This window comes from Drosophila innubila, chromosome X, assembly GCF_004354385.1.
Source record: "Drosophila innubila isolate TH190305 chromosome X, UK_Dinn_1.0, whole genome shotgun sequence".
NCBI lineage: Eukaryota > Metazoa > Arthropoda > Insecta > Diptera > Drosophilidae > Drosophila > Drosophila innubila.
The window spans coordinates 32,654,311-32,672,982 of record NC_047626.1 but is presented as its reverse complement, the minus strand read 5'-3'; the positions used below and the strand labels follow the sequence as shown (position 1 = coordinate 32,672,982).

General features: G+C 35.6%; 1 protein-coding gene across 1 annotated transcript; it reads left to right on the top strand.

Annotated features, from left to right (window-relative positions):
- The first annotated feature begins 4,348 nt into the window (after nt 1–4,348).
- On the top strand, nt 4,349–17,175 carry LOC117786609. Its single transcript, XM_034624950.1, has 2 exons — nt 4,349–4,850; nt 16,605–17,175. Exons 1-2 carry the CDS (start codon nt 4,384–4,386, stop codon nt 16,786–16,788), a joined length of 651 nt encoding a protein of 216 aa, XP_034480841.1. The 5' UTR covers nt 4,349–4,383; the 3' UTR covers nt 16,789–17,175.
- Nucleotides 17,176–18,672: the final 1,497 nt, after the last annotated feature.

The window sequence follows — 18,672 nt, the reverse complement described above, 5'->3', positions numbered from 1 at the left end:
ATAAGAATTAAGCGATAAGCAAAAATATTATCGATATCATGTAATGAAAATGTTAATGTATAATTTATGTATATACAAATATACAATTTGATTAAAATATAATTGTGTTAATATATAAATACGTATTTTTGCATGGCAAAAATCAGCAGAAGCTGATAGCTATGTATGTATGAAATTGCATGAGAGAAATAGCGATCATTTTGCAGCACTACTCTTGCATCTTTGCCGAGCACTGAAAGCTGCAAAATAATAATTTTAATTATTAATATTTTCGATTCCTTACACATATATATAATAAGTATCTGCTTATTATCGTTGTAAAAAAAACTTAGCATTTTCCGCTTTAAGAATCTCATAAAATTAGACATTGCCTTTTATTTCAAATTTCGCGCACTGCAGCAGCCTTTGGCAGGCTTGAATTTGTTGCGTAAGTGGGAGAGTGAGAGAGGAAAATGGGTGCTGCCAGATTGCAGGCTGAGCAAAGTTGTAGTTTGTGGCTACTCTTGACATACGCTACATCGATTGCAAGCGATTACGATTACGACTTGCGATTTACAATTTATCAATTTCTAATTAATTTTAAACAAGTTTATTATATTAAAGTTTATTATATTAAACTTATTTAAAATTAATTAGAAATTGATAAATTCAAATCGCAATCGTAATCGAGTGATGTATTAGTTCAGTGAGGCATTAATAACGTAGTCTGCAGTGATAAGCACAGTGACTTCAGAAAACCGAAAGTTGTTCATAGTTTCGCGTGTGTAATTTTTGATACCCTGAGCCCATTGAAAATGGGCAACAATCAACTTTTATAAAAGAGGACATGGGCTCAGGGTATCCTACTGTCGAGCGTGCTCGACTGTAGCCGCACCTCACCGCGAGCGAAGCGAGCCGGGGGTAGGCGAGCGAAGCGAGCAGGGGGCGGAGCCCCCTTGTTTTTTAAAGACTTTTCCATTCATTTATATTTTGATGTCGAGAAAATCGAGGGAGGCGTACCAGCACCTATTTGGCTTTATAAACCAAAACCTGTTCAAATTCGAAGATATCAGTTTTATGACTGACTACGAATTGACTCATCGTATAGCGTTAAAAGCGATATTTCCGAAAGCGAATTTAAAAGGATGCTGGTTCCACTATTGCCAGGCACTGAAACGAAACTTTTTAAAAATAAATAAATTGAAGTTGAACAAAAATGTGGAGTCCTACAATTGGTAGCGCACGTTCCAAAGTTTACCATTGGTGAATCCGCAGCAAACTTAAATTTGCCCAAAACCAACCATGAGGAGCTGCAAAGCTTTGTAAAATATTTTGAAAGAACAGCAAAACACACAAATTATATAATTGTCGTTTTTAAAATAAAAATTCTTTCCTTAATTTTTAACAGACCACACCCCAGGAATTTTCTGTCCATGATCAAAATATGAGAACAACAAGTGCTTTGGAGTCTTTTAACGCATTGCTGGAACGAAAACTGCAGAAACACGGCCCATTTTACAAGTTTCTTGATGCTATACGAGATGAGGATTTTTCTGCATTGATTACTTTGGGAAACGCCACTCGAGGAGTTTTGAATGCCTTCAGCGAGCAACGAAAAAAACAAAAGATACAAGAAAAACGTCTGCAGAATTTGACCGATCAATTGAAAGACAAGAAAATTTTTCTTAGAGTGAATCACTAAGTTTGAAGCTTCCGATTCGGAGTCCGAGGGTGGTCAAGATGATGACGTGACTGATGATCCTCAGTTCCAATTTAGTCAAATGGTGGACGTTGTTTCATGCATTATATTCTCCGATTTGCCACGCGATGTATTAATGCCCTGTAGCTACTTTAGGATTTGCGAAAATTGTTTTGAAAAGTTGGCTGAGAAAGCTAAGAAAATAATTCTCTATTGCTCTGCCCATATTGCCGACAAATAGATGAAAGTCATAATAAAATATACCAATAAAAAAATAAACATTTAATTCGTGTTATAAAAATTGCGCTATTTTTATACCCTGAGCCCATTGAAAATGGGCAAAAAAGGGTATAATGTGTTTGGCAGAATGTATGTAACAGGCAGAAGGAGGGGTGGCAGACCCCATAAAGTATATATATTCTTGATCAGGATCAACAGCCGAGTCGATCTAGCCCTGTCCGTCTGTCTGTCCGTCTGTCCGTCTGTCTGTCCGTCTGTTTGAACGCGTCGATCTCAGAGACTGTAAGTGCTAGAGACTTCAAATTTGGAATGCAGGTTTGTGAATACCATACGCAGGTCAAGTTTGTTTCCAATTTTTGATGCCACGCCCCCTTCGCCCACAAATTGAAAAATAACGATTTACAGGCGCAATTTTTGACATAGCGCTCCCTAACTGAACAATCAGTTGAGAAGTATGCGTATTAAACGACCCTGAAAATTTCAAAGCGATTGACCCATAAATAAAGAAGTTATTTCGAAATTTAGATTTAGTTGAATAATTACATTTGGATGGCAAATCAAACGTGCGAGCGAGACAGCATGTTCACGTTTGTATGCAAGGCGCGCACAAAGACAGAACGAATAAGTACCCATTTTTTTTTTGGTACCAAATAAGAATTAAGCGATAAGCAAAAATATTATCGATATCATGTAATGAAAATGTTAATGTATAATTTATGTATATACAAATATACAATTTGATTAAAATATAATTGTGTTAATATATAAATACGTATTTTTGCATGGCAAAAATCAGCAGAAGCTGATAGCTATGTATGTATGAAATTGCATGAGAGAAATAGCGATCATTTTGCAGCACTACTCTTGCATCTTTGCCGAGCACTGAAAGCTGCAAAATAATAATTTTAATTATTAATATTTTCGATTCCTTACACATATATATAATAAGTATCTGCTTATTATCGTTGTAAAAAAAAACTTAGCATTTTCCGCTTTAAGAATCTCATAAAATTAGACATTGCCTTTTATTTCAAATTTCGCGCGCACTGCAGCAGCCTTTGGCAGGCTTGAATTTGTTGCGTAAGTGGGAGAGAGTGAGAGAGGAAAATGGGTGCTGCCAGATTGCAGGCTGAGCAAAGTTGTAGTTTGTGGCTACTCTTGACATACGCTACATCGATTGCAAGCGATTACGATTACGACTTGCGATTTACCAATTTATCAATTTCTAATTAATTTTAAACAAGTTTAATATAATAAACTTTAATATAATAAACTTGTTTAAAATTAATTAGAAATTGATAAATTGGTAAATCGCAAGTCGTAATCGTAATCGAGTGATGTATTAGTTCAGTGAGGCATTAATAACGTAGTCTGCAGTGATAAGCACAGTGACTTCAGAAAACCGAAAGTTGTTCATAGTTTCGCGTGTGTAATTTTTGATACCCTGAGCCCATTGAAAATGGGCAACAATCAACTTTTATAAAAGAGGACATGGGCTCAGGGTATCCTACTGTCGAGCGTGCTCGACTGTAGCCGCACCTCACCGCGAGCGAAGCGAGCCGGGGGTAGGCGAGCGAAGCGAGCAGGGGGCGGAGCCCCCTTGTTTTTTTTGAATTTTTGCCTGCTGCACTATTTTGCTAAACTGTTTTACATCCTCCGTTCTCTTATTTCTAGTGAGGCAAATCCAAACTTAAGATCGAGTTTTATATCGAAAAAGAAAATAGCCAAAAATTAGAATTGAGTTGTCGATATATCGGAAAATTGTAGATCGAGTTCCAAATATCGCATTTAAAAAAAATTTTTTTAATTTGAAAACGTAATTGTAATCATAAACCAACTTGTACATTTTTTAGAAATCTTATTTTTCTTGCATCGTTTTTATTCCTGATTCAAACTTTGACAATTTTGTAGTTTATTTTTTACGGACGCTTATCAAAAAATGAATCACTAAACTTAATTCTGCAATTAACTACGATGAACAAGCCCCCTTGAGCTGTCGATTTTTCATGGAAATCGATTTAATCAACTCGATAGATCGTCCATAAAGTCATGGAGTTAAAGAACTCGATAATCGCTTCCGAGTTGTCGATATTTCGATATATTTTTACATCACTACTTATTTCTATAGTCCTCGAACTTCCTTTTCAACGGAATTGAAACGTGGCAAAATATCAAAATATATAGAAAAATCTATTAGATTTTCAGAAAATTAATGTTATTTAAAAAAAAAAATACTTGAGACTCTTAACTAATATGTATTTATGAATTGATCAAAAATCGCTCTCTATTTGGGTTTTTTTTTGTTTTTTGTTTTTGCACTTTTGGATGTGAAATAACGCCCATGGGCGTTATTGCACTGGGCGATTTAAATTTAATTTTATGCCAACTTAATTTGGTCAAACTTATTGATTTATTTATCGTTTCTTTTATACATACTTTCAGAGCCAGAGCTCAGTTTAATCAAGATGCGTCGCTCCTCATTTACGCCCGTGTTTAATTTGAGCACTCAAGAGCCGTTGATTGTCGTTGAAGAGTCGCATGCCGCCGAGGATAGCGAAGATCTGGAGGGTGCAATCGGTGGATGCGATTCCAAAGACACCAAGCGGACTAACAGCGATGACTCCGAGCCAGACTCACCGGTCAATCCATATTTGTTGTGTCCGTTTCCCGATATGCAGCAACGGCGTAAGCATTCGCTGCCATCATTGCAAATAACCGAGGGCATTACCGCCAGTCAGGTGCGACGCTTATCTGAGGTAGGCGGCGAGACGGGTGGCCTCAGTCCCAAGGAGGTGGAATTTCTGGCTACTCTATCGCAGAAGGCCAACCCAACCGGAGGTGGTCGCCGCCACTCGGTGGTCACTATATCGGCAGTACCCCCAACGCTCTTTGGACGCAATCGACGTGAGTCCATTTCCGCTGTTTCGTTCAGGTAAATTAAATTTTTATTAGACCTGGCACTGAGTGAGCCACTTTCGCGTGTAGTTGGAAATTAAGTGCGCACATTGCTGACGGAAGCGCTTGAGCAACAGCCGCCTCACAGTGGGAAGTTTATCCGATAACACTAGGCAGCACAATCGAACTTTTTGGCTATAACACGAACTAAACCATACTTTTTTTTATACATTTAGGACCCAGATAAAAAAAAAAACACTTTAACTCGAGTAACCATATGGTAACACGCAATATACATTTACTAAAACTTAATTTTTAGACAACATATTAACATTAGACTATGTTTACTTTTATATGATAAAAGTAAATGGTTTTCTCTAACCGATAAAAAGTTGATTGAAACAATCGCTTGAAGCAAGCTAATCGAAAAATGAGCTCTAAGTTGCACACTATATTTTGCAGTGCAAAAAAACAGCATTTGACAATTCGTCGCAAGTAAATTTAAATCGTTTAACTAATTTTAGCTCTGAACTATATGCAATGCACACATCATTAGAAATGTAAAAGAAGGCGCTTTTTTATTATGAAAAAAGTTCGGAATAAAAAAAACTATTCTCGGTAAATTTACGCTTTTCTTTTTCTTGTTACCATAATAATGCTAGTACCGACAGGGTACAGGTTTTTTTTTTCCATTTTATTCGCATTTCGGTATTGTTTTGTTCACAAAGTGTGATGATTCCTATGGCAGCTATATGACGTAGTAAACCGGTTAGAACAAAATTTGGTCAGGATGTACAGAACCTATATGCATATTCTGTGAGTTTCGTGAGATATCTCAGAAAACAAACAAGTTTTCCATACTAAAGGTGAATTGGACCCCGACAGACCCTATAAAGTATATATATTCTTGATCAGCATCAACAGCCGAGTCGATATAGCAATGTCCGTCTGTCTGTCCGTCTGTATGAGCGCCTAGATCTCAGAGACTATAAGAGATAGAGACACCAAACTTGGTATGTAGGCTCCTCTATATTGCAAGCAGATCCAGTTTCTTTCAAAATTCGACCACGCCCCCTGTATCGCCCGCAAATCGAGAAAAGAAATGTCATATCCAAATTATAAGAACAATTTAGATGCTAGTGACACCAAATTTGTTATAAAGATTCCTCTATCTTGCAGGCAGGTCAAGTTTGTTTCTTTTTTGAATCGGACGACTATATCATATAGCGCCCATAGGAACAATCGGTCGAAAATCAAGTTTTAGTATGAAAAATTTTTTTCTTTTATGAGATATCTAAAGCAAACTTATACAATAGGCATATGACTTGGTTTTATATATCCTGTCCAAAGTTGGTTTAAATCGGGGTACTATATCATATAGCTGTCATAGGACCGATCGGGTGAAAATTAAGTCTTAGTATGAAAAACTTTTTTGTTTTATGAGACATTGTAACCAATATGATAGAATATGCATTTAAGTTAACTAAATATATTTTAATTTTTTCCATTATTAGATTTTGATATAGTAAGTACGGGGTCTCCGACAGTCGAGTATGCTTGACTGTAGCACCGGCCGACTAGTTCATTTAAAATTCAGTGTTTATTTATAAATTTTTTATTAAGATGTCTAAAAGCTAAAATAAAATTTTTTAATTGAATAACAATAGAAGTAATATGGCAATTTGGGAGGCTAAACGTATATGTGTAAGTGTGGCTCAATATCTTAAGCCTCTGTCAATTAAAATTTTTCGGAGTTTTGTTGCGGGTTTGATTCCCGCCGGGGACAAGTTTTTTTCAGCTAATGTTTTAGCTAGTTTTAAATTTTTTTTAAATTATTATTTAATTTCAAAATTTTTTTTAAATTATTATTTATGAATGTTATATTGACATATTATATTGAATACATGTTTTATCATTTTATTTAAATTATTTTATATTGACATTTATATAAATGTTATGTTAAAATTCTATGTAAACTTCATGTTTTATAAATTTACTATGCAAATTTATGTTTCTAAAAAATGTATCTGTTAACTTTTTTTTATTCAAATATATTATCTAACTAAATTTTGAGCTTCAATTATGTTACTACATAAATTAAGTGTTGGTTAGTTTATTTATTACAACATTTTGCATGTTGAGCATGTACTTGTAATTAAATCTCTGTTAAGGATTTACGTTTATGTAGGCTTATATATAAGAACATAATTTTATCTTATATATTATTTAATTTTTAGAAGTGGCTGCTTTTGGATAGTAAGTACGGGGTCTCCGACAGTCGAGTATGTAGCACAGTCGACTGTAGCACTGGCCGACTAGTTTTACCGAGGCCGTTATGGCGGCGTTACGAAAAAAAGCCGGTATAGAGCCCTTAAGTACGCTTTTACCATTAAAAAAACTTGACAGTTGGGCTTAAATATAAAGGCTTTAGGGCGAGACCGTATCATTAAAGGCGTCATTAAAGGCGATTTTTTTTACGAAAGGTGGCAGCCCTGGCTAAGAATTGAATAAAAATTGATTTACCACCACAAAAACATTCCAGATAATATTTGAAATAAACCTTGTAAACCGTCAATTCCTCATTAATTCAACATTGCAACTTACTAGACGCCGGGCAAACATGATGAATCCGTTATATACACTTACATACAAATTTTACGTAAAATATATATAAATGTTGTATTGGGCAATTTTCAATTTGACAATTAGACTTCAAAATACCGGCCTTTTTATCGGGTTTTAGCTCGGTACCAAAAAAAATGGGTACTAGAGCCTATTAGATTCGTGACAATTATGGTACACTACTTTGAACACCTTTATCTCCGAGACTATAAAAGTAAGAGCAACCAAATTTGGTGACAATGCTCCGAGGATGTTGACCTATATCAAGTTTATTTTAAAAGCTGGTTTTGCCTACTTCCGCCACGCAAATGATATAAAATCTAATAAAAAGAACAATTTTGAAGCTACAGCCTTAAGACTTGGCACACAGGATGGGGGGACTAGATCGGTTAATAAACAGAGAAGATATTTGAGGAATATAATATATGGAAGACATATAATCACCTGGAGCTCAGAGACTATAAGAGCTAGAGCTACCGCAAGAGCAAGGCCAACTTAATAGGTAGAGAAATTCAGAACACATATAGATTACCATCTTTATGGTGTATGCTGAAAAATTCATTGCGATCGGATAATAAACAATAATTTATGTTAGACATATTATGTTACATTTTTTCTGTTAATTCAATTGTTCATTAAATTATTTTAATCTATAACTGTTATATTTGCCTATATATTAATGTATGTTTGATGGTTAGTATGTTAAATTTTCTTTTATTTTAACATTTTTAAAGTTAAAAGTGTCAATTAAATTAAGCCTCTGTTCGAATTGAAGTTTTTTAAGAATTTATTTATTAAATTAATGGTCATTAAATCTTACTGGCGCGAAGATGTGGGTAGCGAGCATATAACTATCCAGTGGGCTCGACTGTAGTCCTTTCATACATCACCGCGAGCGAAGCGAGCCGGGGGTAGGCGAGCGTAGCGATCAGGGAGCGGAGCCCCCTTTTTACTTCGACTTATTTTTCGATTGACCGTCTCTAAAGCAGCTATATGATATAGTAAACCGATCTTAGCCAAATTTGGTCAGGATGTATAATACAAGCCCGAATGCATATTCTATTAGTTTGGTTCCTATATCTCAACAAACAAAAAACTTTTTCAAACTAAAACTTCATTTTCGATGCATCGTTCCTATGGCAGCTATATGATATACACATTATACCCTTTTTGCCCATTTTCATAGGCTTAGGGTATAAAAAGAATATATAAATTTCAGAAAGACACAACAAGTTTGGATCAATTAAACTAGTTTAAGCCCGAATTGTCAAAAAACATAACTAAACTATCTGGCAACGCTGGCTTTTTCTGCAATACAAAACACAATTTTCTGGCAACACTGTTTTTTTTTTGTCGCTCAATAGATGTTTGCTACATAGGTTTGCTGATATGCCACTTTATTGCTGCTGTCATCTTTGAATTCTTAGTAATATGTTTATATACACTTCATCGGTAATATCTTGCCGAAACGAATTTTATCAGATAAGTGTGATATACCAAAAAACGAGGAATTTTATTGACAATAACCTAAAGAAATTGGTGATTAGGGAAGTTTTTATAACTAGGGTTTTCACTGGACAGTGGCAGCATGGCAGTGAGCACATGTGCCACGCGTCACAACAACAACTTGTACTGAACAATTTCTTGCCAGGGTTCTACCCCAGATCCTTGATCACGAAAAGTCAGGCACATATGGCCATGTAAAGATAAAAAAAAAACACGATTAAATGTCGATTATTTCAATCGAAAGTTAGTATATTTGGTATATTTAAGTGTAAAAGTTTTGACAACACTTGTTTAGTGACGTCACGACACAAAAGCATTTGGTTGATTTTAGAAAAATTTAACAATGCAACCGACAAATTATTTTGCAAGTCCACACAACAAAAAATGAACGGTATTTTCATATTTTATAAGTATACGTGCACAAGTCGTAAATAATGGGTGCATCGAATAAAAATAAATAAAAAGCATTGAAAGACTTTCCAGATTTGAGCCGGCAACTTTTGCACGTAGATCGTCAACTCTGTTATTATTTTCTCCCAATTTTTCTATTCCCTTGCTTATTTTTGATACATTATTAGCTTTGAAAGTCACTATACATTTGGCGCCAAATTTCATAAGCACATTTTATCAAAATTCAGCTGACTCTGCAAAGCTGTCACAAAAAAGTATTGCCACTCGAGCGATAAAAAAATATTTCTTAATCTAAATGAAGTATCTACTTTTAATTGAAGAAGCCTTTTTTGATTATACTACCACCAAATCTTGTACTTTATGCCGTCCAAATCGAAAAATTGTCTATAGTGGCATGGGACATAAAGAGAATGGCGAAAAATTCAATAAAAATAATTTTTATACAAATTATTTAATTCTAAAATATTAATTGGGTTTTTTTTTACTGGATACAAATTACATGTATACTTATCTTTTATGTTTTTGTGTCACTTATGCCTTATAGTAGTAGCAAGTTTTATTTAAAGATGTTCAGCATGACAATATGTCGTTAGCTATATTATAGTAAATAATTCTAAATTGTAATTATTGAATGCATTTGTTACATATTATTCTCTTTCTTAAAAATTCTCTTCAATTATTTTGGTTCTATATGTAAGCGCAGCTTCGAGATACGCCGCAAGCTTTCTCCAGTTTCTACCATTTAGTTACTCGATTACTTGATCATCTATTAGAATATTCTGTCCGAAGTGCCTGGCTCGAATCGCAGCCAGAATGGGGCATATGACAATTATGTGTATAGTGTCATCCCTTGCTCGCATATTGCAAAGGCTGCAAGGATCATCGGTGACATGCGGTCTGTATCCCAAAGTAAGCATCTCCATTCTTGCGCGAAAAATCAGACTGATTGCTCTAGAAGAAAACTTCTCGCAGAAATAGTTGTTGTTTCCTAAGCTATATTCAAGTCGCTTATAGAGTAGTCTTGATTCGCTATTCCGGGCTTGTTTTTCACATCCTTGCCGGTGTTTTGCATCACCTTTTTTCTTACATACGCAAAGTGAGACTGCTACGTTTTGTGAAAGATTTTTGGCAACAATTTCTTCAAGAAATTTCTAAGCAGCATCTCGACATCGTTGAAAGGCATAAAGCCCCAGACCTCGGCTCCGTACCCATCATGATGGACCTGGCTGTAGCTGCGAACAGGTTGTACTTGGCGGTGTTTGGTAAATTTATTTTATTCATGAAGTTTCTCCATGTACTGTTAAGAGCCACCTTTGCATCTCTTAGCTTCTGTTTAACGTGACTTTCAAAACGCATATTATTGTTCACAATTCACAGTTCACAGTTCAACACCATCATGCAGCCATTTTTCATCACTGGACTTCCTTCCTCGGCCATTTCGCACAATCATTACTTTCGATTTTTTTTCGTTTATTTTCAGACTCCATTCTTTACAGCACCTTAATGCCTGTTTTATCATTTGTTGCAATGCTTGCGGACTTCTGCTAACAGAACCATATCATCTGCATACATTAATGTATTGCAGCGCACACTGCCCATTTTGACGCCTCCGGACAATTGATGTTGCATATCGTCAACAAACAGAGGGCATAGGGCTCATAATGCAGCCTTGCTTGACTCCTCTGTTGGTGTTGAACCACTCCACTTTAACCACAATTTCCTTCACTCCATACAGTGGTTTTATTCTTCTCATATGCGCGTTGCACTATATTTACAATTTTCGACTATACTCCCAAGTTGCTCAATTTGTATATTAGTGCCCTTCTATTAATGGTGTAAAAACTGCTATAAAATCGACAAAGAACATATACAGTTAACATATGCCGGTATGATGATGGATTTGTGGGCACTATGGGCACCGTTCTGCTCTGGTATTCTATAAATCTACACCATTTGCTGATTTCTTCCATCCTTATGCCATAAAGACACCCACCACTTGCAAGGCCTCTGGCAAATCTCCGTTCCGCTGCTATCCAATGCACATGATGATCTGGAAAATATGCTTCTAACTCCTCAAAGTTGCCTTCCACAAATGTTTCAAAGAGAAAAAAAATTTCATGACAATTTATGAATCTTAAAAAAATTCTTAAAAATTAGTATGCCTTTAAGGCCTGCTATATTATTCGCTAGGATTTTTATTTTTTGTTCTATATGGGCGGTTAGTTTTTTGACCTGCGGTCAAAATCTTCATAAACGGTATTTACAGCAAAGTTATCTTCGTATAAGTCTTTCAGTGTTTTATCTGCTGAAAGGTTGTCGCCCACAAGTTTACAATACCTGTTCCAATAGAACCATTTATCTTCTATAACCAATCTGTCATCCCTCACTTGAACTCTCTTGCTAGAGCTGATCGCTTATATCTCTTTTCGCAGAGTTAACATTAGACGGTTGTGATGCTGTCTCATTGTCGTGAGGTCTCTTTCCACAAAGACTGTTTCTTAATACAGCTTGGATCTTCTGAGGATGGTTTGGGTAGTTGGCGTAGCAGCAAATTCCACAACGACTGACATTTTACCGTTTCTATCGGTTATTTTGCTCACATGATTAATTCCTACTGGATCTGCAATTCGTAGTTTTGTCGCAAACAGATTTTTTACCGCATCATAGGGGTTTTTGATGAAATCCAATCCCCTGAAAACCAGGTTTCTACGTTTCGAGCTTTCTTCTACCCTCAGAAGCCGACGTGACTCTTCTTCTTTTTGTGTTCGTATTTCTTGAAAATCCCTTTTAAGCATCTCATTTTCCGATGACAATCTTTCCACATTTGCTTTAATTCCTGCGATATCTACCTTAATGCCGTCTATGTCATCTTTAGTAGCCACATTCTTATACTTCTCATCTAATAACGTCGACATAACCGACATAAGGTCCGCCAACTTCATGTCTCCGACTGTGTTTTTTGTGACTTCACAGCGAGCTTCTAGAGAGATTTCCTTGAGTAGTCGCTTAGCCCCAGACACTGATGCGATACTCTGAGCAGAGGGCGTTTTTATTGCGAGCTCGTTTACATCGCTTGTCACCTTTGGGGGAGTACGTTGCATTGCAATGTTCTTTAAAAAGATTTTAAAGGATTTTAAATTTTCCGCCACGTATGCACTGCTTGCATCAACAGCACTGGTGTGGTCGTTTGTGACAGTGTGGCAACTCTTGCCTCTCTTTTACTCCGAAACAAGTCTTCTCCTCTGAATGACTCCGAAACGCAGGTGTTTTCTAACACTTTTAGCTTCTGTTGTGCAACAAGGTCAGCTGTCAACTCTTAATTTGTGCAATGTTTCGCCTTTTCTGACTTTTGAGTGAAACTTTTGTAACAACGATTGCAGGCATGGATTAAAAGCGCCAGAAAAAAAACCAAATTTGGACGTTTTCTACCTTACGTGGGTATTAATTCGGTGATTTTCATCCAGGTAAATGATCCTTGATCCCAGTGCACCAATTCCAGTTGCAGCCTTCCACCAATATCACTGTATATTTGTCTTCTCTTACGAATCTGCCTGTGTCATTTATGTTTTTTTTTAATAAAGAATTTTTTGGTAAAGCTAACAAAAATGTCAATTTTGTGTAAGCATTATATTGAGTTGCCATGCCCCTATGTTAAATTAAGCGATATCGATAGAACGAATAATCGAACGAATGGTGCGAAGCACACACGTTTATTGAAGCTCCTTAATTAAATAAGTAAAAAATAAGTAAAAAATAAGTAAAAGGGTATATTGTGTTCATTGGAATGTATGTAACAGGGAGAAGGAGGCATCTCCGACACTATAAAATATATATATTCTTGATCAGCATCAATAGCCGAGTCGATATAGCCATGTGTGTCTGTCCGTCTGTCCGTCCGTCCGTCCGTATAAACAAAAGGATCTCAGAGACTATAAGAGATAGAGATACCAAACTTTCACTCACAGACTTCTATATACCCCACGCAGATCAAGTTTGTTTCAAATTGAAGCTACGCCCCCCTCCGCCCCCGCAAATAGCGAAAAACCTTTTGCTCGTCTGTTTGAACAAAGGGATCTCAGAGACTATAAGAGATAGCGTAACCAAATTTGACAGACAGATTTCTATATACCTTACGCAGATCAAGTTTGCTTCAAGTTTAAGCCAAGCCCCCCTCCGCACCCGAAAATCGCGAAAAACCACCACACCCACAGTTTTTATGATAATACGTTTTTTGTGAAAATAAACGTTATCTATTAGTACTATCTATTATCCCACTGAATTGCATCAAGATCGGACAAGTAGAGCGGCAGTTATGGCGATTTAATGTTTTCAAAGTAATTTCTTTAAACAAAAGGATCTCAGAGTCTAAAAGAGATAGAATAACCAAATTTGGCTCGCAGATTTCTCTACACACCACGCAGGTATCAGGTCATTTTTTTCACGCCCCCCTCCGCCCTCGCAAATCGCGAAAATCCACCACACCCACAGTATTTAAGATAATACGTTTTTGTGGGTAATAGAGTTGCAAGTTGCTATTATCTATTATCCTAGAAAAATTAGCTCCTTAGAGTATGCAATAGTTTTAATATTATTAGACTTAACAAAAATGCATCAAATAATTCTCAACTGGTTCTGACGACGCAAATATGACATTCGGCTTGAATCGCTACTCGACTCAACCCAAATGGTACCGATGAATCTTCAATAATGATGGAACTGGCATCTATCGAATCGTATTGAGCATACTCCTTGCATTTATGCAAGTGTAGTATGTTGTTGAGCGTGTCAAGTCACCGGTTACCATATAGAGAGGTCGCTAACCAAGGGGATTGACATTTAGCAAAATTATAAACCTGAAGAAGTTGCTAATTTAAAATTTTTTGAATCGACAACTAAGTAACAACAGCAACATAATATGCCAAGCAAACTTTTCTGTCACTCTTGTGCCTAAGAATTCTCAACTGGATTCAGGCAATATAAAATAACAAAAATTAATAATAACAAAATCCTTTTTTCTTAAAAAAAAATTCTTTAAAAAATACTTTTATACATATTTAAGTTAAGTAACGGGTATCCTACAGTCGGGATCTCGACTATAACCTTTCCCACTTGTTTTATATTATTTTCATTTAATAAATATTAATTTATTATATTCGAGTCGTTATTACTTCGCCAAGACTCTCGCACGGATCGCCTGACAACAGAGCACCAGTTGAAAGCCCAGTGTCTTTCATTTGTTGCGCAGTGTTATGGGTAAAGTGAGCCCATGTGCATTGGTTGAGAATCAGCAAATCAGAAGCAAAAGAGCGCCATGACGTTAGAGGACATGGCATGGGGCAGGGTGCCTTTGACTCTCCCGTACTTGAATTGTGCCGTCGGCTGTTCGATGCTTTTGTGCTGTGTCATCAATAATTTTGATTCCCTGGCAATGGTCATTGTACTAGCCTAATAAGATTGTCATGAAGCTCCAAGTCCTCGAGTGTTGTTAAATGGCTCAATCAAAATTGATATCCCTCAGGCAGCGCCGTTTCGGGGCAACCGCCCCGGGCGCTAAGATATTAGGGGCGCCGATATTTCAAAAAGAGTATGAGCTTAGAAGAAAGTTGAGGGGTTGAGCCTGAAAGTAAATAAATCAGACAACGAAAAGTGCGAAAACAATTTTAATATGTGGCTGCAGATGATAGCAAAAACATACCAGAAACTGCTACATTTCGAATTCCATTTTTAGAATCAATCGACCCCATCATTTAGCAACTAAAATTGAGATTTGAGGCACTTTTTATTGTTTCTGATGATTTGAATTTATAAACAGGACTTTAACACTAAATCCAAATTGGACAGTGAACTTGAAAAGCATACAATAAATTTGACAACGATTTTTTAAAGATTCACTTCACATCCTTCACATCATATCAGCATTAGCACATCGTTTATTTAGCAAACTTCAAATAAATTTGAACCACTTACGATCATCAATTAGACAAGATAACTTAGCAGTTTCCGTTTGCTATCAATCGAATATCTCCAAATATGGGTTAAGTAATTTATGATTTTGCTTTCATAAAAGCTAACAATTAATACCTCAATTTGGGGGACCATAAAACAATTTTACAATTTAAGAAATTACAAACCATTATAAAATTAAAGCTTAAAATTCTTACTTTTATCATGTATTTATAAAGTATGTAATCAGGATGTTATTGTTAAATTTAGACAATATGCGGATAAAATGGCAACGACTCAGCATTTTAAAAGTCAAAGAAGTCTAAAATATTTGATTTAACTTAAAAAAACATGGGCTGACGTGGGCCTGGACAAATTTTAAAATTAACTTCCCATAGGTCAACATCCTAAGAGTATTGTCACCCAATTTGGTTTCTCTAGCTCGAATAGTCTCGGAGATAAAAGTGTTCAAACTGGTATACCATAATCTGTCACGAATCTAATAGTACCCATTTTTATGTAACGAGCCAATTATCATGTTATAAGTTTTTATTGTAGTAACATTTAATTAATTTTAGTTAACATTTTTGACACTGGAGTTTTCAATTGTTATGTTTTTAAAGGAATTATTTTTGTTTCGTTTATTTGCTTAAAAAATGTGTTGCTAAAAAGAAATTGTAGGGGATGGAGGGGGCGCCGACAAAATCTTTGCCCCGGAAGCAACTTTTGTCGGAACGGCGCTGCCCTCAGGTATTATAATATTGTATAAATTAAAAATACTTGGACAGGGTAACACGCAGATATGAGTCCCGGTAATAAATTCAAAAATATTAAAACCGAATCATTGTCAGAAAGATATTTAATCTTTTTATACTGACTGACTGACTGAAAAATGTAACAAATGTACAATCACCGCAGAAATAAAACGGAATTTCGCACTGAGTGGACCCTCAACTAAAACAAACAGGAAACTATCGTACAAAAATATCAAATAATTATAAAAAAAAAGACAAACCCTTAAAAAAAATACACATTATTTGTATGTTTTTGTAATATACTTAATAGTCGTTTCACCTTGACTTTTTAAATTAGTCCCCCACCTTATAGGCTTCTTTGAGTGTAATGCAATCATTATAGTATCAATAGCACGACAAAGGGTTAAGGTTTACTTTCGACTTTCCTTGGCAAATGTCCTTGGGGTCTGTAAAAGGTTGAACATTTCCAAAGCCTTAATTTATACACATGTGATAAATTAAATGACAGAAAAACTATGCTAATTATGGTTAAATGTTTCAATCCTTTTTTTCAGTGGAAGTCGTCGTGGAAGCGTAATCGCTGGACCCCCGCTAACTGATCATCGCGGCAGTGTTCACAACTTGCAGCTAGACATTATGGATGGTATTGTGCACCAGCGCAAGACTCGAAGTGGCAGCGGAGTTTGGACAGCACCTGTACTTCAGGAGGCGGATAGCAATGTTCCCGTTCAAACATAAACGAAGAAAGCAAGGACAAAGCAGCACGCGGATAGAATTGACGACAACTGGACGCACATGAGCGAGTTTATAGCATTTTCTTTTGCTTAACTTCACATCCTCTTCCGTAGTTTTTTGATTCTTTCATTCGTTCCCCCGCTCTTTGTTTCTGTCATCTTTGTCTCAGTATCTCTGTCAACCATCTCTTTTCTTCTGAGCATTGCGTTGGTCACATCAAGGCACAAAACAAAAAATCAAGACGCAATTGCAAAAAAGGAATTAAAAAAGGAAGGCGCGCATCACCAAAATAGTTGAAATTGCATAGACAGGAGAGCAACAGCGTGTGCACAACATCGATAAAAGGCGAGAGAAGTAGTCAGAGTGCAGACAAAGATCAAAAGTAGATTACAAAATAATTTAAGGAACTGAAATGTGTACACCTGCAATTAAGTCACCTAAAACTTCTTTCGAACCGTATTTATTATGAAAACAGAATGAATTTTACCATATGGTAACAAGCAATAGGCGTTTACTAAAACTTTATTTTTAGACAACATTTGAACTTTAATATGATATTCCAGGAGTAATATGTTGTCTCTAAATGATAAAAAGTTGATTGAAACAATCTCTTGAAGCTTGCTAATCGATAAATGCGCATTAAGTTGCTCACTATAATCTGCAGTGCAAAAAACGGCGTTTAACAACTCGTCGCAAGTAAATTTAATTCGTTTAACTAATTTTAGTACTGAACTATATGCAATGCATACATCATTAAAAAGGTAAAAGATTGCTCTTTTTAATTTAAAAAAAAATTCGGAAAAAAGACATTTTTTTTCGGTAAATTGACGCCTTTTTTTTTTTTGTGTTACCATATGGTAACGCAGGGTACAGGTTTTTTCCATACACTTTAATCGCGTTTCGGTACTGTTTTGTTCATAAAAAATGATTGTTCCTATGGCAGCTATATGATATAGTAAGCCGATTTGAATTTGGTATATATATCAAGGAGAAGCACCCCTGTTGGATAAAGCTGTGTTTATTAGACATTTCGCAAATATTTGTATTTTGTACTATTAAAAAAACCTGTACTCTGTTATTCCCAGCGTTACCATATGGTAACAGCCGAAAAATTGGTCCTGTCGATTATCCTGACAAGAAAGAACAAAAAGAATGTCATATTCGGATTCAGCGAACTCAAATTTATCAGTCCTGAAAGTTTCATGAAGAAAATCGAAAAACAGTTGCTCAGGACGATTCGGGTTAATAACGATTTTGGAATACCTATCTATCTATAAAAAAACACACTTTAATAATAATTATATAATATCTTCCAGGAATTCTTGCAATTCCAGTTTAATTGTTTAAAGCAGGGACCGTAATCATTATAAGGTGTATAATAAAAATGGCATGATAATGTTTATATTTCAATTGTTTACGTTTTTCTTCAATGATTACACTAGGGAAAAAAATTTGAACTTTTTGGCTATTACAAGAACCAAACCCACTTTTTTTGATAGATTTGGGGCCCACATTTGTCATCATTACCCGAGAATGCCAAAGTTCAAAAGTTTAAGATTTTAGCCAGTAGTTTAAGGGACATCAAGTTTTGAATTAAGAAAATTATGATTTTTTTAAAGCTTTTTCTTAGCTTTTTTTACTTTAAAATTCGAAAAAAAATTTTATACATTTTTAGTTTTTATTTGCATAGCTGCATTAATTACACGTCGTTTAAGATATGATTTATTAAAATCTATAAAGAGACGGCGATATAATATTATCTTGTGTCTGGGCATGTTTTTGTGCATGACACTTGATATGAAAATTTTTTGTGATTTTTTAGATGTCTTAACCAATCTCACACAATATCAATTTGTTGCTATTTTAAACATTTTGACCAAATCGGTC

Coding starts and splice junctions, on each gene's coding strand:
- LOC117786609 (XM_034624950.1), top strand. CDS start 4,384: ATGCGTCGCTCCTCATTTACGCCCGTGTTTAATTTGAGCACTCAAGAG. Junction 4,851..16,604: donor ATTTCCGCTGTTTCGTTCAG/GTAAATTAAATT, acceptor CCTTTTTTTCAG/TGGAAGTCGTCGTGGAAGCG.